Source organism: Polyergus mexicanus, unplaced genomic scaffold, assembly GCF_030449975.1.
Source record: "Polyergus mexicanus isolate NDT 795.1 unplaced genomic scaffold, iyPolMexi1.0 SCAF_16, whole genome shotgun sequence".
Taxonomy (NCBI): domain Eukaryota; kingdom Metazoa; phylum Arthropoda; class Insecta; order Hymenoptera; family Formicidae; genus Polyergus; species Polyergus mexicanus.
This window is the reverse complement of record NW_027223336.1, coordinates 70,421-95,613: the sequence shown is the minus strand read 5'-3', so window position 1 is coordinate 95,613 and position 25,193 is coordinate 70,421. Positions and strand designations below refer to the sequence as shown.

At 31.0% G+C, this 25,193-nt stretch overlaps 4 protein-coding genes across 16 annotated transcripts in view; 2 read left to right on the top strand and 2 right to left on the bottom strand.

Moving 5' to 3' along the window:
* LOC138940253 (QRFP-like peptide receptor) overlaps positions 1 to 19,664 on the bottom strand; it is a 66,615-nt gene extending 46,951 nt beyond the window's left edge. For 5 of the 8 annotated variants that reach the window (XR_011447967.1, XR_011447966.1, XM_070308951.1 and 2 more), the window contains exons 1-3: positions 18,399 to 18,722; positions 8,171 to 8,751; positions 6,222 to 6,352 (exon numbers count right to left, since the gene is read on the bottom strand). Coding sequence is in view for 3 of the 8 variants with exons in the window: in XM_070308951.1 (XP_070165052.1) it covers positions 6,222 to 6,352; positions 8,171 to 8,354 (315 nt within the window). In the remaining 5 variants the exon portion in view is untranslated. Of the gene's footprint in view, positions 1 to 6,221; positions 6,353 to 8,170; positions 8,752 to 18,398; positions 18,723 to 19,571 lie in introns of those variants that run through there. The other 3 variants (XR_011447968.1, XR_011447970.1, XR_011447969.1) reach the window with 3 other exon arrangements.
* A 749-nt stretch (positions 19,665 to 20,413) lies between these two features.
* On the top strand, positions 20,414 to 23,684 carry LOC138940284 (protein LSM12 homolog A). Its single transcript, XM_070309032.1, has 3 exons — positions 20,414 to 20,587; positions 21,493 to 21,869; positions 22,135 to 23,684. Exons 1-3 carry the CDS (start codon positions 20,467 to 20,469, stop codon positions 22,216 to 22,218), a joined length of 582 nt encoding a protein of 193 aa, XP_070165133.1. The 5' UTR covers positions 20,414 to 20,466; the 3' UTR covers positions 22,219 to 23,684.
* The window catches only part of LOC138940283 (NACHT and WD repeat domain-containing protein 2), a 13,163-nt gene continuing 9,342 nt past the window's right edge, over positions 21,373 to 25,193 (bottom strand). The window contains exon 26 of the mRNA XM_070309031.1: positions 21,373 to 24,062. Coding sequence (XP_070165132.1) covers positions 23,913 to 24,062 — 150 coding nt within the window. The 3' untranslated portion in view covers positions 21,373 to 23,912. The remainder of the gene's footprint in view (positions 24,063 to 25,193) is intronic.
* Nipped-a (Transcription-associated protein Nipped-A) overlaps positions 24,407 to 25,193 on the top strand; it is a 25,183-nt gene continuing 24,396 nt past the window's right edge. For all 6 annotated transcript variants that reach the window (XM_070309030.1, XM_070309029.1, XM_070309026.1 and 3 more), the window contains exons 1-2: positions 24,407 to 24,644; positions 24,751 to 24,931. The gene's annotated coding sequence lies outside the window, so the exon portion shown is untranslated. The remainder of the gene's footprint in view (positions 24,645 to 24,750; positions 24,932 to 25,193) is intronic.

The window sequence follows — 25,193 nt, the reverse complement described above, 5'->3', positions numbered from 1 at the left end:
ACGAATCTCTCTCTCTCTCTATCTCTCTCTCTAACCGCGTTTCTTCTCATATTCTTCTCATCGTACAATTAATTTAGATATATATAATAATAAATTTAAAAAAATCAATAACACGAATATTATATCACATTGTAGAATTAAACGTAATATTTAATTTTATTGTTTGTTATATAAAAAGTAAGATAAAAAAAAAATTAATCTAATTTTTAATTTAATTAAATCTTTTCCTATATTAAAATCCTTAAAAATAATCCCCCTATCGTAGACGCTCTTGCATAAGATGCGAAAACTATTCCGCGATTAGCATCGATTCTGATGAAACACCCCAAGTAAACGCAGCCCAAGAAGCGATTTTAATACGCGTGCAACAAGTGCGCGTATGCACAATACGCGTTGAATAGCAACGAGCGTATCGAGTGGCTAACGGTATACGTCATCGTATTCGTCTCCAGGATAGTAAAGGGTGTCGTCTACAAATTCATCATGGACATTTCATGTGTTACGTGGGATAATCGACTACTATTGCGCAGCGTGTAACGCGTTTTGTTAACCGAGCAAATATCAGTACAGATGCAGAGATCTCTGCGAGCGCATCAATGTTGAATCTCATGCTTTATTTATTTTGTGCCGTTTGCAAATAGTCCCAGAGTTCGCAAAATAGCCCAAGGCGTAGTGAAAGGATCTATCTCGCGTCTGACTAATTCTTGAATTACTATGCGCACTTAAGGAATATTAATTATATTTGTTATATAATTAAAATATGGAACAATAATTACATTTCTAAAATCTCTAAATGCTTAAAATATTCTTCAATTAATTTCAAAAGAGAAATATATTTAATTTTAAAAAAAATTTTAATTAAATCTTATAAAAATCTTTGTTAAGAATTGGAAGATGCAGCTCGATATTATTAAAGTGAGAAAAAATAAAGTCAAAATTAATTTAATCACTATTTTATCTGCTAAAATAATAGAGTAGACGTACAGAAAATTTTATTGCAAGACTTATTAGATACATCGTTAGACTTTATTTGTCATAATTTCGTAACATTATTTTTACAAACAAATTATGGGTGAAATAGAAGAATAAAATCTTGATATATAGATAACACTCTCTCTTCAAGCTATTTTAATAAAACAATAACTGTAATTATCATATATTCACAAATTCAACTTATTCATCAATCACAACCAGATTATTTAATTAATTGAAAAACTTGTGGACTGTGCAAGCACACTCGTTTTTAATTGGATTATCGCGTTATAAGTTTCGGCTTTGGACGTAACGAATGTCGATAGTCGTTAAAGAATAAATTTGCTAGTGTCAGATTTGATCGCCGATGCGTAAAAATAATTTTTTCAAATTACAACTATACATATATCTCACGCTATGTACGATATTATGACCGTACGTACGTAGCGTAGCGTATAATGTAGCGTGGATGCTACTCGAAAGCAATCGAATCGGTTAACCGTAGAATCAATTCAAGCGAGTTAAAACGACACGTGTCACGGAAACATATACAAAATTCGCTACACGCGATTCTTAATCAAGATCAGACATCAAAAACTCGTTTTATACATAGCGATCTGTTTTATATAACTGTTCTCGTCAAATTCTCATTTTCTATTATATAATATAAATAAAATAAATTTTTTTAATATTCACCATAAGTTTGAATTTAATTCAAATATTAAATTTTGCATTGCAATATTTAATGTTTAAACATCGAATGTATATATTATTTCCAATAAAATATTTAATTAACTCCTAATTATCATAGTGATAATAATGCCAAGCTAATTTAGAATTGATAGATAATAGATTCATTTTATATAATAATCTTTATGTTACCGAAAAAAAAAAAATATATATATATATATATATATATCGATTGCAATAAGTATCATAAAAAAATGCAATAAAAAATAATCCTTTTAATAAATTTATTTTGTTATAATTTATAGCGTTTTTGGGGGTTATACGTATACATGTTATTATATATTTTCACGTGTGCGTGTGCGTAAATATGTTTGAAATACATTTATCTTCTCTGCCCAATAATGTAAAATATTGAAGATTAATTAAAATTCTGCGAAAATGAAGATGAGTTATCATCGTGGCGTTATCTGTATTGGCAATAAGAGATTTAACAGAATTGTCAAATAATATGATTGACGCGTTAAATTTATATCATTAATTGCGCTGACATTACTAACGTCGATATTAATACCTGAGATGTTACCAAAGCATCAGGGGATATTAAACGAACGCCAAAATAATATAATCTCACACTACATTCCATCTGACATGCATGATATCGATTTTCCAAAGCACTTGATTTTTATGCCTCATTCAAGCGCACAGGTGTGATACGGCAGATCAAAATGCTAATGCTATTAATTTAGTTTAATGGTGAATTTCCTGATCGCCAATATAGCGTATCCAGGAATAAATAATTTTTTCCGCGCGATTATTTGATTCAAAAGCAGAGAGCAAATAAATAGTTTGAATTATATTGAAAGAACAGCATTCTCTTTTCGCGAACATTATAAAATTATAATTTTTTTGAAAAATGTCGTGTGTAGATATTTTATATATAAGAGATATTTTTATATAAATAAAATTCTTCAATGTAGAACGCTTATAAATTTCTGAGAAAATTATATTTTTTATACAGTTAATAAAATATACAGTTAATAAAAGTTTATGATTGTAAACAAGACTTCTTTTAATTTTACGTTGGATATATATTGACCGTTTTAATTGCAACGATTATCAAGATAATTAATAACAATAAAAATTAGAATGTTCGTTATTAGGTAAAGAAAATTCGAAGCTCTAACATTTCTCATAGGATCCTTAGTTAACGGAGAATGAGTGATTTCCGGAGCAACGTATACATCATAACGAAAATATCGAGGTTAAGTGTGAGCAATCATTCAATAAAATTAAATGTTAAGAATGGTGTTCCATTTTGGTTGAGATGCTCGACGATATAAAACGTCATTGCAAATTCGAGTACAACAGATGTTGAGCATAAACAACAGCATTTCAGCAGATTATGCTATCCAAACAATCGCACTACACATATGTACAACTATACTACAACCCAATTAAACAAACGATAAAAAACAGCTGCCACTATTTAATGTTCGTTCATACGCATTCGTATCAACATTTATATTTTCTGTTAAAATCTTGGGAATATATCCGAACTAATAAATTCTTCTTAAATATCTTGAAAAATTTCCAATTTTCTCTTAAAAAGTTTGACCGTTTTTAAAATCTTGAAAAAAATCGCTGAGATCTTGTTCGAAATTTGTATGAAACACTAATGTCTTGAAACTTTCAAAACTTGTAATACCTTTAAATTAATTCAGACTTTATTAAACAGATTTATCATAATTTTCAAAATTTTTAATCAGCCTTATAATTTCGAATAATATTTAAAGCAATTCGCAAAATTTTAATGCTATTTTAGAAATAATTCAAGCTGTATTTAATATATTGCTATTATTATTTCAAAAATTATATTTTATTGACGCTAAATGCATTCTCGTTATAGATATAATTTTGACTAACTACAGTTGAGTTATTCAACATTTATCATTTTCATAATTAATCTTTAGAGAGTTTCATGCATCGGAACATAAAGATTGAAAATTCAAGGAGGATCAAAAGGAAAACAACGAACCGCGATAGAGAAGATGGAAATAAACTTTTTAATGATAAATAAATCATTTTACTTAAATTAATGATTTTACTGCGGATTTTACTGTCGATCTTCGTTATATCGTGCCACTGTCTACATCATATCTCCATTATTAAGAGCTTACATAAAAATAAATCTCGTAGAAAAGTTAAAGTTTTCCCTCATATAATTGCGCGTGAGTACACGGATACGGTGAGAATGTAAATGCGGACATCGAATATATCATCGGGGCGATTCCATCATCGTCACTCCCAATCGCTCTTTTTCCCGAGCAAATTTTTATCAGATTTTTATTCGACCATTATTCGACGGTTCAACCACGAAAGTCAAAAAACAGAGGGTACCGTAATATAAAATTCAGCTATCGCGCGAGAGAATTTATGTTACGCTCACGGGCTTTTGTATCGTACGGATAAAATTGGCGTACACTCATGATCCGTACATTTCGGAGCATTTTTGCCATATATTTCTGTTGCTAAAAGGGAAATCTCGCTATAAAAGATGCGTCTTTCTTCCCTCTCTCATTTTCTGAAAACGTACAAGAAAAAGTTTTTAACTTTATCAAAGCAGATTATCTTCTAAAATCGCATACCGGTACTTTTGATCTTTTAAAGTGGTGTCAAAGAGAAGCACTAATCATGCAAAGTTTCAGAAAAACTTTGCAAATTTATGTTTTGATATACTTTCATTATAAAAAAATATATCTATCTAAGGACATAATAAAAAGACAAATTTGAAAAGTAAAATATATCCGAAAACGCTAGAGTGCATTCCAGAATTAAATGAGAATCTTTTCTGTGTCGAAGTTAACAAATCGAAAAACAGATGGTACTTTTTGCCTCTCCAAGTCAAGGAATTATAATGATTTACGATCAATAAACGGAATAATTGTCACATAGTAACAACGATCATATCAACTATTAAATTAAATCTTCAACACTGATATATTATATCAGCGCTCTAACGTCATATTATATTCGTTAAACGTACATATAATTCCCTATCTAATTTCACTTTTGCTAATAAAATTGCAAAACTTTGCTAATAAAATTGGAAAATTTAAATGTCCTATTTAAGCCGAGTGACCATTCGGCGTTCCTGTTACGTTAGTTGTCACATTTCTGTTTTACGCCAAAACTTATATTTAAACTCGATTGCACTGACTGGTTGATTAGAGGCAACTTTCGTTAACTCAATTTGTTCATTTCGTGGATAGGGACTAAAAAGAGACATCGCAGTCGCTAATGCAAGATTAATTAACCAGGTTTATCGATGTTTTCACAAACGAAGCGACATGAGTTGCCGCGATACAGATCTTTTTGAGATTGTGTTTCTTTATCAAAGAGAGGGGGGGGGGGGAGAGAGAGAGAGAGAAATAAATGTTTTTTATTCTATTATTACGATAGTTTCGCATCAACATATAATATATACAATATAAATAAAAAAAAATAATAAAGAATAAAATAAGCCATTCTCTTTATGAAACAAAAATCTAATCTTTAAAATCTTTCTCCTTTTTTGGAAAAATGTAAAGATAAAAGAAAATTTCTTTTTCCCCATAAATTATAATATAATTAAAATTAATATAAATTATATAAATAATATAAATCATATTATCAAAGACGATTGCGCAAAAACGAATGCGAAATTACGACTGGGCCATCGAAGTTTGTTGAATTTCGTTGAATTTACTTAGTAGATAAGATCAAGAAGTCCAGCAACGATGCGGATCAAAGACGAGAGACGTATAAAGAATAAATGGGAAAAAAACGGGAGCATACCGGGGAAAGATAAACAAACAGTAGCGCGGTACCGCTCAAGTGCCACTTCTCAAGTAGCCACGTAATTTTAAAACCTCTCTCGAACCAACACGATTTTATTTTTATTCAAGGCAAAACGATGGCTTCGCAAAGTGGTAACAAAGAAACATTTAAAACACAAAACGCAAGACAACAACTAGAGCTGCTAAATGTAAAACAGAACAAATAAATTAGATTCAGAACTTAACGACTTTTACAAATTGCGCATCTGATGGTTGAAGTAATTATCCTTCTGTAACCAATATGCAATCAGAGTTATATAAAATGTGGAATACAAATAGTACAAATTAACATTCGACGCTATATATATATACATACATACTTTTTCTTTTTTTTTATTTCGTTATTAATATTAGTTATTTATTTAATAAAATATTTATTTAGTTATTAATTATAGCAAATTATTTAATAAATTTCATATCAATGCGTTTGTTATTTTATCGCAGCGATAAGACAACCGAACAATAAAGTTTTGCACGTGTCATTGCGTTAATCAGTAATCGGATTAATTGTAATCGTGTGAATAAGTTTACAACGCAAAAAATCAATATATGTATATGGGAGCATGATGTAAACAGAAAGTCATTATTAGAAGCAATTATCATAATGCAATAGAATCTGTACTTGTTACATCACGTGAAAAACATATATTATTATTATTATTATTATTATTATTATTCTCTCACCTTCACGGGTATGCAGAATATGATTAATAAAAGATCAGCCGTGGCCAGACCTCCCAGGAAAACATTGGTCGGCGTCGCGGGCAACGGTCTGAGTCGTGGACAAAGGGTGGAAGTGATGATAATGACATTTCCTGAAAGAAATTACGAATTCTTGATCGTAAGAATTACATTTTTTTAAACGTTCCGGAAAGACTTTGCGATATTACAGGGCAGTCCGGAAAAAAAGTAACAAAGGTCTTAAGTCCTTAATAAATCGATTGCATTCGATTGTCTGAATTAACGAAAATTCGAAATATTTTAGAGAGGTCATTTGGAAATGATTCGCATTATATGTAACTTGCACCATAATTATGAATATATTAAAAATTATAACTGTTTACAATTTATACGATGGCCGTGTGAGTTTCTGCGCAAGAAATGAGATTTTGTTGTTCGCAAATATTCCATTCGCATTGCCTAATCCATCTTTTTAAGAGATATGTAATAGTCCCGTTTCATTTATCAAAATATTTACCATCCCAATTAGAGATTTTGTAAAATATTTCACCGGTAACGCGTGATCTTTTTTATAATTGCATGATATACACGGTGAAACGAAAAATAAACCTTGAGAATAACTTCAAAAAATAACACCTGACAACAACTCGAGCTATCCGTGAAACTCTCATCACAATTGTGTAGCGCAATTTAATTTAAAGCGTAGTACATTATGTCGCAGTTTATATAACAAAATTATGAATTGTGAGCAAAATAGCAACATTTTTTATTTCTCTGAAAATACAATATATATAATGTCTCATATGCTTGAATAATATTTTTTCTAAGAGACTTACCGTATAATTAAAATCTTTGCAACATATTTTATTAACTTATTAATTTTTTCATAATAAAATGATAAAAAAATAAAATTAAATAAAATAAAATGAAAGTGAGATCGACTAATTTCACTAATCGCTTTCTTTCTCACGTGAAAAGCATTTGAAAATAGCTAAGCCATCTGTTGTATTATAACGTATAATTATTACTATTTTATTTTATAAAATAAATAAAAAAATAACAAACTCACAAAAATCGATATTTAAGTGTATCACAATTTACTTTGTAATTATTAATAAAATTAACATTTAATTTAATTCTAAAAGAGAGTAAATTAGTGTTCGGAAATTATATATTTAATAATATCTAGAATTTTTTAATCATAAACATAATATAAACATTTTTTTAATCATACAAGCACAAATATTCTCGCGCGCGCGCGCGCACACACACACACACACACACACAAATCTAAATTGGATACATCACAAAATGTCTGGAAAGTTATAAGTTTTAAATTATGTCTCGTGTGATAAGTTATAAAATTCGCGATAGTATAGTTCTATGTATAGAAAGCATTTCGGATTAATCATATTATACGATATTATTATATACCATATTATATTATACATTATATCATACATTACCATTTTATATTAAATATTTAATAACACGAGGTGCTTAATTATATTAATATTTAATATTACAGTAACGCAATATATATTAATATTCATCAAACAATTCAAGCATAACTATAAACAGCTTACGATTGATTACGCTCCGATTAATACAAGCAAAATTAATTTTATCACAAAAGTAAGACAATAAATTAGATTAATTTACATAATTGACTAACGTAAAAGATTTGTGCAATTCATTTCCAGAAAGACTTCAAAATTTGGCAATTTATTATAAATCCTATAATAAAAAAAATGTGCGAGTATGTATATTTTTTAAATATTTATCAGTTTATTAAAAATATCTTATTACTAGTCTACTTTTTAATTACAGCGTGTAAGCTGCAATTATGTCAATTTATCTTTTCATTTAAAAAGCGTATTAGAGAGATACTTTCGGAAATATTTTATTTATTGTCTTACTTTCGCACACATAAGCAGATTTGTTAAACTCACCGACTAATCCGAGGATGAAAGTCAAGCTGTAGACTACTAGCACAGGCGCCAGCTCCGCCCATTCGAAGTGGCTGAAGGAATCGTTGATGTCGTAATCGGGAAAATCTGTTGCGTTGGTGTCGTTAGCCACGACCTCGTCTATTAATTCCTCGATAGCCGACATCATCGAATGATTATTGAGCATGGTCAAAAATTAAGATCGTCAAATATTTGCTGGTTATCGTGGCACCAGATCGCGTCTTACTAAGATTGTCATATTTTCAAAAGCGGCAAATAAAATAGGTACATAAAAACATAACCAGAGAGGACGGTCAACTAAACAAGATCTACTTTTAACGTTTAAATTTATGTTTATCATTATGTTTTACACATCACGATCCCACCGCGATGTAACTTTTAATTTTTAAAACAGGAAATTTTTAAACGCAGAACACGTTGGAACTCTGTAAGACTGTCCAACCGAGAATAAGATATGAGGCAACTCTACGACTTACGCACGACGGAGCTTTTTGTTTTTGTTCAGGTTCTCGAATTGAGTTCCGCTTGAGTTCCCTCGTTCTCATTCTAACGCGATTTGTCGTCTGAAAAAAGAAAAAAGAAAATGTCAACTCGCAATAAGCATGATTTTTTTTATTTCAATTTTATTAAGCACGCTTGTATAAATATGTTTTTTTTATCGAGCATTATTTCATTTCCTAATAATAAAAATTTTATTTTGAGAGATATTCTTTAAAGAAAATGATTCTACATATCCACCAAAATATAGATATAAAAAAATCATTTAATAATATCATTAAAAAGTTAATTAGAAATTATATAAATAAAAAAATTTAATATTTTATAATATGTTTCTGTATAATAATTAACAAATTCTAAAAATAAGAAATTTTATGGGCATATGTAGATTCTACTAACATAGAACAAGTTAACAACATTCGCAGTTGTCAACTATATACTGTAACAAAATGCAGACTTTATTTACAAGTATGCCGAGAGAACTTCAAGATACATATATATTTTGAATAGCGCAATCAATAAAGATCAATTTTCTCGGAAGGAGAAATTCGCCTACGAGTATGATCCATGATAAACCATCTCTTTAAACTTCAGCTTTAGCTCGACAGACCCGGGAATGCTTAAAGGCTAACTAAGACCGTTAAAGGTTTGTTTTACGCGTTCAACTGTCGCTTTTCATATACAAACGTATTAATAATCATTTTGAATTGATAATCGACGTTCGATTTGTCGCAATGTCGCGAGATGCTGTGACAAATGCAATACGATCGCATTTACGTGTGGAAAAACTTCTCAAAAACAATCAGACGAGAACATATATTTGCAATGCAAACGCAATATATTTTGAGGAAGATAGTGTATTCCTTAATAGGTGAGCGGTTAAAGCAGAATATATATTATTGTTTGTTATGCCCAAGATATGAATCAAAAACAAGATTAGGTGTAGGGGAAAAAAAACGATGATCGTAAAGATTCAAATCATAACAATAAATATCATTTATCTTAAAGAAACTCCGTTTTTGTGGCATTTAATTCAATTTTTGTTTCAAGTGTGAAGAAACGCAACAATTCAAAAAAATAATTTATCTTATATTACTCATTTAATAATTCACAATACGAGAGAAATCTTTTAATTATTCGAAGAAAATTCAAGCAAGCTATCAATCGAGAGAAATTTTAAGCAACGTTTAAGAAGGAAATCGCGAGTAAAACCGATTATCTCTGTATTATAGATCAAGCTGCAAAGTGTATTTTTATTCGCGCACACAAATACATTCGACAAAGTACAAAACCAGAAGTGGAATAAAACCGATTAGTGAAATATATATACTCTTAAGTAATGTTCTAATAAATATTCCGCTTTACTTAGCGCATTGCATCGTGTCGATCCCTTTGAATGAAATAATTCGTGTATTTTAAATACACAACTTCGTACATAGTATATAGTTTCGTACGTAATACACAAACGCGATTCATAATTTATATGGTTTTCCTAATACGTCTCTAATTCATTGCGGTTAACATCATGCAAGCTTCGCTTACAAAACAGCTTACGCGCGAACGCCATTAAACTGAAAATAACTATGTACTACAATTGCTGTGGAAAGCTAGTAACAAATAGCGTCTATTGCAGTAATAAAGTTAAACAGCACTAATACTACTTATTATTAATTGTTACGTAAATGCTTGCGTAAAATTTTACATATTGCAAAGTAACATTTTTTTGTTATTGTTATAATACATACAATTTTTGTTTTATCTATTTTGTATCTATTAAATTTATATATATAAATAAATGCATAATATACACGTACACGTTTTGTACTTGTAATTTTCGGCATTGTAAAATATATATATTCTTTTATAGATTATAACTAAAAGTAACATGTCTTTCTATATTCTTAATATACCATGTATAATTTTTGTAATCATATGTATATAATTATCTAAAAAAGATTAAAAATTAATTTTTTATATAGTTAATTTTACGACAGAATTTTTAATTTTTATAACCTTTGCTGAAAAAATATTAATTAATAATTATTGTTTAGTATTTATCAGATGTTAATAATAAAAGATAAAAGTTCATTGAATAAAAAGACAGAAAAATAAACAGATAAATAATTTTAAAATTAAGGCAACAATATATAGCTAGCGTTACTACTTTAAGATTCCCGTTCGACATCTTCCTCGAAGATAGCTGGCATATCCGGTGAGACTCCGGGAATTCCATTTCCGACGGAGAAAATCGAATTATCAAATGCACTAGCAGCGGTACTGCAACCCTAGATCGCAAACGCGTCGTGTCAGTAATATATTTCCCAAGCGAGCGTTATTATACGAAAGAAACGCATCACCCGAACATCACGATATAGTATACTGCAGTTGTCCTGCAATCTTTCCATTTTACATTTAATGAAGCTCGCTAATGATAAAAAAGAATGCCCTCCTTTTTATATAAAATCATATGCCGTGCTCTTTGCACAAAATCTTGTAGTTCACAACTGTAATTTTCACTATATATATATTATATAGTGAGAAAATTACAAAGATGCGAGCTACAAGATTTTGCACAAAGAGCACGATATTTGTTTTTACATAAAAAGGAGATCTTTTGTATCATTATATATATATATATATATGGTATATATATAAAACGTTGTTAATTTATTCTTCGTTCCACGTTTATTTTTATATATTTCAAACTTGTTTTAAATATTTCGAAATAGTTTTTGACATTTATTAAGCTTGATTGAACGGAGTATTTTTTCAATAATAAAGTACAATTGGAATAATGATTGAAAAGGGAAGAGCGCAAATAAAAGCCTTGATTTAAAAGCAATATCTAAACATTTATAAATAATATAATATATAATAATAATAATAATAATAATAATAATAATAATAATAATAATAATAATAAAATAGGATTTTTATATCTTACATTAAAAGTTGACTATCTAAAATTAGTAAAGAAGTTGTGTTCACCACTTAAAATTTTGCGACATATAATATAAGAGAGAAAAACACATCTTTGCATGTAATATAAATTCTCTTGTAAAAGTTTTCTTCTCTTGTAAAAAAAAAATTTGCTTATTTGTTTCTCCTTTTTTTCAAGTGTCGCGCGTCGCCTCGAGTATCATAGAGTTATAAATCATCATAAATATATATTTATATATAAGATACTTCCCGATTATGTTTTCTAAAGATAAAAATCAAAATTCATTATCACGTGGCTGGACAACAGCTGTTAGTTGTCCGCGCATCGAACGCTATGATATTTTGTTTGTGTTGCAGTTGCCTAAAATTGAATATGATATACATATAAGAGAAAACAGATGCTTCGCAAACAGTCGTACGTGGACAATCTGCAGAAGTGAGGACATTTTCGAATTTATAGACAGTCAATATTTCGACATCGACAAACATTATGGGCCAATATTTAGAGTACCGATATTTAATTATGTTTGAAAATTGATTTTAACTGATAAAATTATTTCGCATAATAGCGACGGTAAAAGCATATTTTGTCGAACACGAATGTACGATCGCGATCATATTTAATTTTGTCAAATGTTCAATACTTCATATGCATCGACATCGACAATAAAGATCTGATTTTCTAATTTGTTTCAATATTAATGGAATATTTATTGTACGCGCGACAGTTTTAAAAAAATGACAGTTTATAGAACTGTATTTAGTACAATAAAAATCGTGAAATAATAATAAGTGTCACTATAATTTAATCTACGTCAACATCGCATATATGAAAAATTAGTGTCTATACTTGTTTATTGTACTTATTTATACCCGAAAAAGATTATAGTAAAACCGGAAATGCGATGCTAAATACGAGTGAAAGTATAGATTTTAAAGCTGTTTTTATAAAGCAATAAATTATTTCAATGAAATGTGTTCAAATTACAGACAAACTTCGATATATTTGCTTATTTAATGAAATGTTCAGAGCTTAATGAAGTTTCAAATAATTCACTCTTGAATAATTCGCCTCGATTTTTCATATTTGATCCATATTTCCAGAAATTATATATATATATGTATACTTCATCTATTTTTCTTTCGCAAAATTGCTCACATAGAGAGAACGAACGACTTCGATAATAATCAATAATTATAAAAAATAAAGTTATTAAACACATGGATCAATGCCCAGCAAATCGGAGACAATGGTTGACAAAAGAAGCAGGGAAATCGATAATTGGACACGATTGGAAAAGCGCGTCGCCACAATTAGCCAAACTTTGTAATACAATGTGCTCGTGTTACATCTCGTCCTCTCCGTAATTTTACCCGCCGACAGATTAGACGTTATTTTGGCCATCGAGTTGATTTTTGTCATCCAGCGACCGGTCCTCCAAGCCAACTGGCAGTAGGCCGACGCCCCGTTTTACCCTTTATCGCCACGTGCAACGGCCTAAGCTAAATGGACACACGTGAAAGCGGACACTTTATTTTCGTACGGTTATATACGTATTCGTCGATCGTCGAGCTGCTATTCATTCCAAATTTAACAGATGTAAAAGAAAACGCGTGACCTCTCCGCATTTTTGCATACAACTGAGACAAAAATTAATGTGTTTGTTATGCGAGCATGCTCGTTCTGAATTACATATATGTAATTTAAAAAAAGATTTTACGATCAGCTCGAATATTAAAATTGAATAATACAACTTTAAGATTTGCAACTTTCTTGTTCAAGCAAGTCTAATATTGTCTAAAGTAATGTCCAATCTTACAAAACCTCGCCGTATAAATATGGAATACGCAAACGATTCCAGGAATACAAACTAGTAGATCAGTCTTTTTATCAGCAAGTTAAAAAAAAAAAAAAAAAAAACTACATATATTTATAATTTTCAGACTAGAAAGTGTGTTAATTTTGTTTTTACATTTCCAAAAATAAATAAAAACAAATTTGTTATGCAAGTATGATAAACCCAATGTAAAAGACATAAAATCAATTTATATATCAAAGAAGTTAATCTGTTATTTTGTTTATAGCAAAACTCGCAATATATCAGTTTTTGAATCTAAATGAGATAATGCCATTTATTCTTTGTGCCTTTGCTCTTGTTAAATCATAAATAAAAACGAACATTATTATATTACGAAACCTCATAAAGAAAAAGACCAAATAAAATTTTTTGGAGTCGAAATTACGACTATAATATTGATTTATGATTAATCGCCATCGATACAAAGTTAAACGTAATTTTTAAAAACTATAGAAAAAGAGATTTATATGCAAGATAATTTATATTTTTTCTGAAATAGCATCAATATAACAATATAATGTCAGTTTTAGTTTTTATTCTTATTCGAGCTGCAATTTATATCCCAAAAAATTGTCGTCTAATAGTGACGGAAGCTTCGCTTATTCTCATCTAATCGTTATCTGCTAAGCACGAGATAATCCTGCTGATACGCTGATAGTGTCATGATTTATATGCCCCTAAACAAGTAGCATGTGTCAGGCGTAAATTTATATTTCTAGGACGAGTGTGAAAACGGCATCGCAAGCTCGCGCGCGAGTATTCGCTTACGAAGACAATCGATTTACGTTTCGACAACGAGAAAAAGAGAGAAATGTTTGAACAGCCACTTTCGCGAAATGCGAATTTTATTGTCTCAAGAAGAGCGAAGTGAACGTGAGTAAATGTGGAGAGTATCTGAAACGTAAAAGTATTAAAAATGATGACACAGCGCCACTTTAATTCAAGTGTACCCCTCCTGTATGGAGGGTACTACAATTTCTATAGTTGAAAACTTTATTTTACTCAAATGATTTATATTAACTCTTTCAGTCTGTCAGCTATTAAAAAACCGATTATTTGTAAGTACAGATAGTTTCGAAGATTTTTCAATATATGGTGTATCCTATTTACCATATAAATATTGAATGGTTTTTTTTTAAACTCTGTATATACATTGTATTATTGTATACAATATATATATATATATATATAAATAAAAAAAGGAGATCGAACTGAAAAACGAAAAAATTGTCGCAATCTTTCAAAAATGAAGAAAAGTTCGCGACTGTTAGTCAGTCCGCGCTAAAATAGATGTAAATTGAAAAGAGAATTGATAAAGAAATTTATTCGGTGAAGGTAATTAAAAATTAAATATTTTACTCATAATATGTAACTAACAAAAATTTTTGATCGAGAGAAAAGATATTCTATTTCTTGCTATATTTTTGGATTCTGAAGCTTTTTCGTAATTTGCAATAATTGCATATTGTTAATATTATGCTGCATAATACAATTAATATTATATTGCATGTTATATATGCATAATAAAATTTGTAATTTTATATTGCATAATATAAATAATAATTTTGATTGACAAGCGTTATATATTTTCTTAACATAAAGAAGTTTAAAATCTTGGCTATAACTGAACACAATTATTCACAAGAGAAACTAATTTCATCTCACATCTCATCACGTTCAAAGTTAAACGTTATATTTTTTTGTTTAACTCTTCTTATTGTTAGTGTAATTTTTCTTAATACCTTTTTTCCACACTTTATTCACAATATATATATAAAGGTAGTTTGTATATATAAATTATTTGATTCTAAATATAACTCTTTGTCATTTACATTTTTCAAAGTAGGCTATCTTTCTTTCTTAAAATAGTGACGTAATACAGATTCTAACGGATTCTAAATTTCTTATATAAATATGATTTTTTTTTTTATATAATATAAAAATGTGAAAAATATATATAAAGTTAGAAAAAATTATTAATTAGAAAGAGATCCGTATAAAAAAAATATCATTAAAATATTTCCTATAAAGATGTAAAGATTTTTTTATTACTATACATGGTTGTTAATACTTTTATAAAACATAATCAATGAATATTATAAAACAAAGTGATAATAAAATATTAATATTACTATTAAAGATGCGTTATTGGTTATTGTAACAGAAAAATATTTCTATAATAATGGAATTTCTATTAGCGACTCGATAGTAGAGTAAAAGCGGACATTATTATGATTTGTTGTCTCTAGTAACGATGTACTTTAATCGTGTACAATATCCTACGTTGTCGTTAGTTTGTGAACTTTTTTTTTCCCCCAGACAAAAGTCAGTCCCGTGACTGATAGCAATCTTTGTAAGAGAGAGATACTACTCTAGGAAATATAATATTATAAGTAGTAAAAAACGAGTCAAATAAAATCGATATCAGAAATAATCTCTAAAAAATTGTTTTTTTTACATATTTTGTTTTATGTCGCTATTCAATAAATTTAAGTTAATAATTTATTAAAATACTTTACTACTATTGTAATACAAAATACAAAAGCTCGAGAGTTAATAAATCAATTTCGAAACAAAATGATCAAAATAATCCAAGTTGAAACAAGAACAAGAAATTTCATAAATACGGAATAGAAAATTATGAAATAGAAACATTTCGATATCGCATATATATTTCATATGATTTTCATAAGAAAGTTTATACAAAACACTAATACGCATAATGTGAGACAAAATTTCTAAATCATTCATATTATACATATATTGTACAATATATTGTACATATAAAGACATAACATTTTTATTATTTTTTAGAATAAAAAAAATTAAAATAATTAATTTTAGAGAAAAAGAAATGAAAAACAATATTTAAATATACATATATGCGTATAAATACTAAATTTATATCGCCAATTAAAATGCAACGTAGTTTAGTAATGCCATTTTGTGGCTAAGAGTATATGAGGTGCTTAGAGAGCTATTTTTGATTCCCTCGCCGCGATTCGATGTTGTCGAGTAAAAGCTAATGTGGAAAGAAGCGGTAGCGATTCCAGTGTTTAAAGTGCAAGAAACGATTGAAATGGAAAAATTTAGATCAATAAATAAGTTGATAAAAAACACCGATTTATGAAAAGATACTAGAGATAATAGTCCATAGAGATAATTAGCGAAGTGCCTGAAGGGTAATAATTTAATAAAAGAATATCAATCAGATTATCTATTTAATCCATTAATCACTAACAATAAGTCAATTTAAACTATTTTCACACTTAGTTTTTATCTCAATGTTCATTTTTCATCGAACGACCTATAGATAAACAGAATCCTCGAATGATGAACAAAATTGAAAGTAAAACAAAGAATATAAAAAATTAAGATGATACGAAAGGCAATCAAATTTTTTTCAAGTCTATTAAGCGATTATAATGTTCTGCCTTTTATTAAGTGATCAACGAACGAAGTAAACCGACTTAAAACAAACGAAAGGAGTAACAACGAAGTTGCAAGTTAAATGAGAGCTTTGAAATTATCTCGATAGAAGCATTTCAAGTTTACGAAGCGAATCTAATGCTCGAATTTCGAAACTAAACAGACGGTTAAGTAGCAAAATTGCACTTTTTAAAAAGTACAAAAATATTTTATCCTCAAACTTAATATTTATCATTAAATGTATGAATTTTTGCTCATTAGCGTTTAAGATTAAAATTCTTGTTTGTTGTACATAAATAATAAATGTTCTTTCTCGCAATATTATATTTTATATTTTACAATTTTATAATATTTTTGGTTATACGAATTAAAAAAATGAAGCTAACGTAAATAGAAACAGAAATGTTTGTTCTCGTATAAAAACATGAAGCAGAAATATATTTTATATACTTTGTACATAGAATTCAGAAATCTTCTCATATATTTTATCATATTTATTTGATAAATAACAAGAGGACCTCTGTTTTCCATTCTTCGATTACGATCGATTATTTTCCGCTAGAGTATCCTCTCGATATTTGTAAAATTGTTTTATCAGAGGTAACATTTAATACACGGTAACTATAATATATAAATAAAACATTCTCTTGTTAATCAAAAGAGTATATTCATAATAAAAGAGAGCTTATGCATAAGTAATATATCAAAGGAAATGTGAAAGAGAGATACATTGTGATGTAATTCGTAATCTTCACATTCATAATACATTCATAATGAGCAGAGATATTAAATTCGATAAGAAAATAGCTTCAGATAAGTATAATTCAACTAATTAAGTAAGTCTCTTTCTCTCTCCAAACTCTAAATTATGAGAGAATTTATATTCGTAAAATTGAATGTCGATCGCCGAAAGGATAAAAGAGAGCTTTGTAGAATCAACAGGTATGCATGATACGAAGATCCATTGAAGTAATAAAAGTATGATACAGTAAAACATGGCATTCATCGCGAAGGAATCATAGCGTTAAAAATACATGAAATAAAGAGTGGATCCGATTCGTGGAAGATTTATGGGAAAAAAATTATGATTTTAAAGACATACAAAACACTGTAATATAAAAAATACGGCGAATAAGATATAAGCTTCTATCTAAAATTTATTTTATTTATTTTTAAACGTAGGTTATAAAGAAAAGATGTGCTAATTGCTAAATAATTAATATATGCACACATTATCATATTATATATTGTGGCAGTTTAACGTAACAAAAGTTATAGAAGCTCATTATCTGTTTCCCTGAAATGTTCATTACGAAAATAAATGTATCATATATATATATATATATATTATATATCCTTTTAAGGAGACATATAAAAGCGTACCACCGTTTCAACGAGATGCACGATAAATAATATTCAAAAAATCAGCTCAATGCATAAAAATTACAGTCAATTATAGACAAATCTAAAGAAATTTAGCATACCTTAACTTCTAGTTAAGTATCTTTGTCGATATAATGGCACAACATTATACTGTTGTATCTCACACGGAAACGGATCGCACATCCGGATCGACTTATCGTCGTAACGGTTTTGGTTTAAACGCTATTCACGTCTCGCAAAGCGTACATTCGTTTCGTTGTCATCGCGCCATATCGTCTGATTGCCGGATTTTCAAGGCAGAACATCTCGATGGCGCTAAAGAGCCATCACTTCCGTATTTCGCACGCGTCGCAAGAAAATGATCCGACCGGACGTCCCGTGTCCGGGATCCGGGACACGACGCACAACATCTACGCGCCGATTGCGAACTGAACAACTGAAGACGTAGCGCGCCGCGCGCCACGCGCGAACGACGAACGACGAACTGCCCGCCAACCCGAGCGCTGACGGACGCGTCCGAAAATAGCCGACGAATCACGGCAAAAAATCGTCGGCGCAATCAATTTTGCGCAACTTTGAGAATTGAGAGAATGTACTATATATATCTTACTGTTATACGAAATGTATATTATTCAGATCAAAATCATTTTAAGCGATTATTGTGGAAAGGACAATTATAGTGATTATATATATATATATATATATATATATATATATATATATATATATATATATATACATGCATATCTGGCGATAATCATGCGCGCACTTTGATCTAGATTTTCTAGATTATAGATCCAGACCATCAGACACGCTGAAAGTGGATCATCGACATCAAAATCGCGGCATCGATATATAATAATAAAATTCTATGCCATGTTCGATGCACTACGACACTTTATGAAGGACACTCGCGATAACTCGCCAGTTTTAAACAGTAATAATTTCGAGAAATACACCGAGCGATTTGCCAAACGTGCGAAGATGAGTGAGTATCACACCTCGACACGTTTCGAAAAACAGTGCTGCTAACTCTCGAAATTTAAAATGAGAGAAGTACATAGTGCGCATTAATCGCAATTCTTATTGAACGTAGAAATCTAGGCGCAAACTAATATAAAATTAATCTAATAATTAATGTAATAATAATTGTAATAATTATATTAATACAAAATTTAAAAAAAAATAATATTAAAATATCAAAACACACAGAGAGTACAAATAAAATTTAAAACTTGTTATATAAATTCAAATAAATCGCATAATATACATACATAATATACATACAGCCTGTATCCCAGATCATTTAGGACAATACTCGCGTGCAGATAGAGCGGATCAAACTGAGTCGAAAAGTCTTCTATCATTTTTTTCTATAACACTTAATAAAAGAGTTATTGAATAAAGTCTGGCTAATCAGCGCCAACTTTTAGCCGGGCGAACGTCGATGTGAGCCGCGCGCTGTGAAGTGTGCAGCGGCGCACCCTACCAGGCGCGTAGCTCACCGCCTTGCGCCTGGCTAAAGATCAGCGCTGAGATTGGCCAGACTTTACTCAATAATAACTCCTTTATTAAGCGTTATAAAAAAAAAAAAAAAAAAAAAAAAAAAATGGTGGAGCACTTTTCGACTCAATTTGGTCCACTATATATATATATATATTTCTCTCTTTCTACTTATATCTCTCTTTTTAAATGTAAATGTAAATGATGTGTTTTATTTCTATTTTTTATAATCATAGTTCTCATATGGCTCTTATCATCTTACTGGCGTATCAACGAATTATTAATAATTGCAAAATAACGGACATTCGAACACTTTTCCTCCTCCTTTATGTTGATTGCGCGTTACTCAATCGCTTGCATATAATCATGGACGATATGTCGCGATGATAATTTAATAGAAATTTAATGTGTTTTAGCAGAAATTTTTTACCTCCGTTTTTCGCTTGCGTGCACTTTATAGTTTCTTCCCGCCATTTAGCCGTTTTAAGATGACACTAGTGCACGGTAAAATTTTTTAAGCCAGATATTCGGAGCGAACCGCCTGCGCTAGATGGCGCAGCCGCGAGAGATGCGCGACGCGAGTGACGCGAGTGGCGCGACTGCTCGGCCGCAGCCGCTAGGCGTTAGGCGCTAGGTCGCAAGGCCGCCGACTGCCGACAGTCAAAAATGGCCGGAGCCAGCGACTGGTTTAGCATCGGCAGCACGGTGCTTTGTAAAACCTGCCACGAGCAGGAGATAGAAGGTGAGGTGCTGGCATTCGATCCACAGACCAAAATGCTGATACTAAGTATCCTTTTGACGAAAACTACGGCCGATCGTCGCCGACGTTGCGCGCCCATGCCAATGCCCATGCCGTGCAGAGACGCGTAGTGTAAATAACGAATAACGACGGCGTCGAAATCGCGAGACATTTGTCGCCGTGATTCGCTGCACCGGAATATCAACGCGATGTTCCTCGCAATCCGACTTTCTCCTCGCATTCTCCTCCTCTGCCATTCGGGCCATCGCGAATCCTTGGCTCGGGATAACTCGGTGGCGAGTCAGGTTAGTTCAATCATTCATCGTCAACCATGCGTTGGCCTTTTTACCTCGGTACACATTCGTTTTATCGTCGGTCGTATTCGCGTATCTTGTCGTCGTTATCGTATCAGTGATATCGCACAAATTCCGTCTCCAAAATACATGGCCACAATCGCTGTTTTCACTTTTTCTTTTTTCCCGTTGATTGCATGAATTTATATCTTGTCAATGATGATTTTGATTGACAGAGTACAATTTGAGCGACATAAGCAGTTGCATTGAGTCTTCAGTATTTATAACGTAATATGAATTAGCATTAAGAGAGATTCCAGTGTCATTGAATATCTTAATAAATACTAGACTAGTTCCCTATGAAAAAAAAAATTTGCAGATCTTTAATTCCAGAGACTCGTCGCATTGGAAAAATATTTCATGAATATGATAGTATATATACACAAGTTTATTATGTTATCGTTACGATTATATTATGACATAGAGATTTGATAAATATAGATTAACTATTGATCTCAAATTTTATAAGCTTTCCTGCCATCTGCTGTATTTTTATTTTACATTAATTGTACAAATTTTTAAGATGTAATTATATAAACTAACATTTGTCTATTATGTTCTATGAAAGAAGATTATTCCTTAACAACAACAACTTTCTAGAATGTCCATCGTCGAGCGGTAGACCTTCGTTAAACGATGTACACATAGTAAATTTATCTCTCGTATCTAATGTTCAAGTGATACGAGAAGTTAGTCCTACTACCAGCGAACCACCACAGAGCCTTAATTTACAAAGGCTAAATACAAGAGTTCGTAATCAGGTTGAAGAGAAGAAGAGACTGGTAATGGCTCTGCAGGCCGGAGTATCTCCAGAGGGACAGAAACTCTTTATTGCTATTTCAAAGACTATTCAAGATATTACGTGGAATGGAGCTAATATTGTTGTATTTAATAATGTCACTATTAGACCACCGTACAAAGTGGACAATGTGCATGGAAACACAGAGTCTGGAGCATATAGACATGTAAAAAAAGTGGTATGTAAATGCAAACAATGCTAAAATCTAATAAGCAGCATGTGCTAATACATATATATATACCCTTCTTAATTGCTGTAAATTTGTTTATGAACAAGTAACATTTTTAACAATAAATCACGATTTCAGAGTAATGAAAAAAAAAAAAAAATCCATTTTGTTGCTAAATTGAGACAAAGAAAATCATTAAATAAGAAATATAAAACAGCAAGTGTTATTTCCGATCTATTTTACATTTGTATATTTTATTTTGTTGCCACGGCAGGTTGAAAAACATATTAAAGATACCGCTCAAGCGCAGCAACAACGGGAACAACAGCAGACACAGAAAGGCGGCGAACTGCAATAAGAGTTCAAAAAGACACTATACCACCAAGATCGTTAAAGAAATTTTTCAAGCAATGCCAATGTTTGATGAGAAATAGGAAGAAATTAACGGGATATTAAATTCACAAAACAGCCTGACAACAGAACAACATAGATAAACCTAGATCGCGGAAAATCGGCATCTTCGAGCGAATTCCAGTCTGTTTGTTGAATGGAAAAGGGACAAATGAAGTGCAAATTCAAAGAAAAAATTTCACACATTCTTAATCCGAGTATTGTTAACAGTATCGCATGTGCAGCATTTTATAAATACAATCAGATGTATTATTCGTAATTATTAGTCACCAGCCTAAAAAATCTACAAAAGCGAATAGATCGACTGATTCAAGTAGCTATCGCGTATTTGTGAAACACCACTGATACTACATTCGATTGTAATGTATATCAATGCACCGGAATGTGCTGTAGTTCAAATAATTTAATTCAAATACGTCTAATAGTCGGTTTATTGATTAACGACATCAACCATGAAACGTATTTTAGCATGAATTGAAATGGATTCCCCTTTTTAAACGCGAATCCGTGCATTTGTAAGGTAATATATTATTTAAGCCCGTATGAAACGGCTCGAGCATTTGCAAATAGCATCAAATTCCCAAAGACAACACGGGTCGTAACTCGCAAATAAAGTAAGATAAAATGCACAGTTATCGACATCTCGCGAACGCGCTCCGCTCAATTACGTAATTTTGTCAGTAATAAATTATGATTTATCATCGATAAGATCATCATGATCAAATATTACGATAGGATAACTGTTTTGCAACTTTTTTTATCATTAAATAAAAAAGATATAATATACAGTTTTGTTAAATGCTGACGAAAGCGAGTTTCCATTTATTATTTCCGAATGCCTTTTGCGATATATTTTTCTGCTTTGTATTTACGATAGAAAATTGATATTCTAACGGGATACCAATAATTTTAATTGAGTCAGCAACCGTGTTTCTTATCCTAATTTTGCGAATCAAGATGCATAGGATCAATTTAAATAATCTCATTTCTTCAAGTTTGCTTTCTTTGCCCTATTCACGAACAATTTTACACTATTCCCCCTAGCATAATGAATCTTTCGAAAATCTTTTAATCGATCAGGAAAAGTATCGAAAAAAATATTACGATTTATCATGCACACACGTGATGGCTTCGAGCATCGTCTAATAAGTGTATGTAATCGTTTTTTTTTTTTGCGCAAACCGAGTCGCAAGAAGGTAATTTTAAAAAGTCAGGGCTTCGACTTATGCAAGATTTATCCGCGAGATCTGACATCGTCCTTGCCGAAAAATCGAATACATCTCGTATCCTTTTTAATTCCATTCTGAATGAAGGGATGAGAAATATGAGAATAAATAAAAACAAGTGTGCGCGAGGAAGATTGTAAGAAGAGAGTTACATGAAAAGACAAAAATAAATGTAATATAAATTCTATACCTGTGGTATTATATAGGTATATCGCCTTTCCTATATAAAGCAATCCACTAATTACTAATTACAGATTTCTATCGTAGATTCATCGGCGTTGAATGATCAAGTTGGCCGCTTTCACGATCTAGCGCTAACAATAAGTAGTTGACGACAAAAGTAAAACTACAGCTAGACACAGAATGTATATCGCACATAGGCAACAATTGGAGATTACAATTGTTAAAATATAAATTACTCCATATTCTCGTTCGCTTCTTCGATCGTTTCTGAAACGCCGCTCGTCGATCTCACGCTCGTGGACAAATCGTGAGTTACACGGGCAATTCGGGCGGCAGCCTTGAATTTTAATGCAGCTCGATGCTTCTCGGTTTTCCTCTTCCACTATAAGAGACGATAAATAAGAGATTATTATACCTAGTCGGTTGCACGCGTGTAGAAGCAAGATTCATATTTTTCTCCTGCTATATTATTTTGACGGGTCGTAACACGCATGCGCACTCTGCTCTTCGCTTTTCGCGCGCCAATGTCAGATGCGTTCGAAAATTGAAAACTATTCGTCGGATAGAGCAGCGTTTGATTAACCAATCAGAAACTCTTTCTCTTTTTCTTCTGATTGATCAATCGAAAATGCCAGTTCACACGATTAATAGATTTTTGAACGCATCTGGCGCTTGCGCAAGAAGACCGGATTTTCGAACGCAACTCTGCTTTTCCACACGAGGTACGCGAGGTACGAGGTATCGCGCGAAAGCGATGATTTCGGGTTTCGAATTTCGGGTCTTGTGTTTTGTGTTTTGTCTCTTCTGTGCGCGGACAATGGAAATGTGAACGCAAAAGCTGTATTCGCTTTTTATTGAAGTATTGACACTTCATTCCTACTAATCAGAGGACAGAAAATTCGTATTAAAAAGCAAGAGGGATATCGTTCGATAGCGATTCGTAACTTACGCCGACAACAAACTGGTAAAATACAGATGCAACATGTGTATAATTTAATATGTGCTAAAAAAAAAAAAAAACCGAAGAATCGTCAAAACGTGATACGAAATGATATAATTAATTTTCTCAGATTGTACGAAGGACGAAGATGGATAGGCTGGAACTGAACCGATAACTACGGGATTGATGGTAACTAACTTTTCAAGGACATCGCTTCTTGGAGAAAAATAGACGATTATTCTCAAAATAAGGAAATATTACAGACGATTGAGTCGAGCGCAAATATTTGGCTTCACTCGATGACATTTCACGTAAGTTTCCGAGATTTAATTCACCTCAATTTAAATCTTTGTTGAGGGAAATCTCGCGTACTCTTATCGTAATACTATAACCTAACTTTATAAAAATCGCGTGTAAACATAAATCTCTTTCTTCTATACTTTAGTGATCATTTTGAAAAAAAAAAAAAATCATCAGAAACACAGATATTCCTTCGAAGATTTTGATAAAGAAACGGTTCGTCTTTTATATAAGCATAGAAATCATGTTTTTATAAGCCAAATTAGTCTTATA

Coding starts and splice junctions, on each gene's coding strand:
- LOC138940284 (XM_070309032.1), top strand. CDS start 20,467: ATGGCCGGAGCCAGCGACTGGTTTAGCATCGGCAGCACGGTGCTTTGT. Junction 20,588..21,492: donor GACCAAAATGCTGATACTAA/GTATCCTTTTGA, acceptor ACAACTTTCTAG/AATGTCCATCGTCGAGCGGT. Junction 21,870..22,134: donor ATAGACATGTAAAAAAAGTG/GTATGTAAATGC, acceptor TTGCCACGGCAG/GTTGAAAAACATATTAAAGA.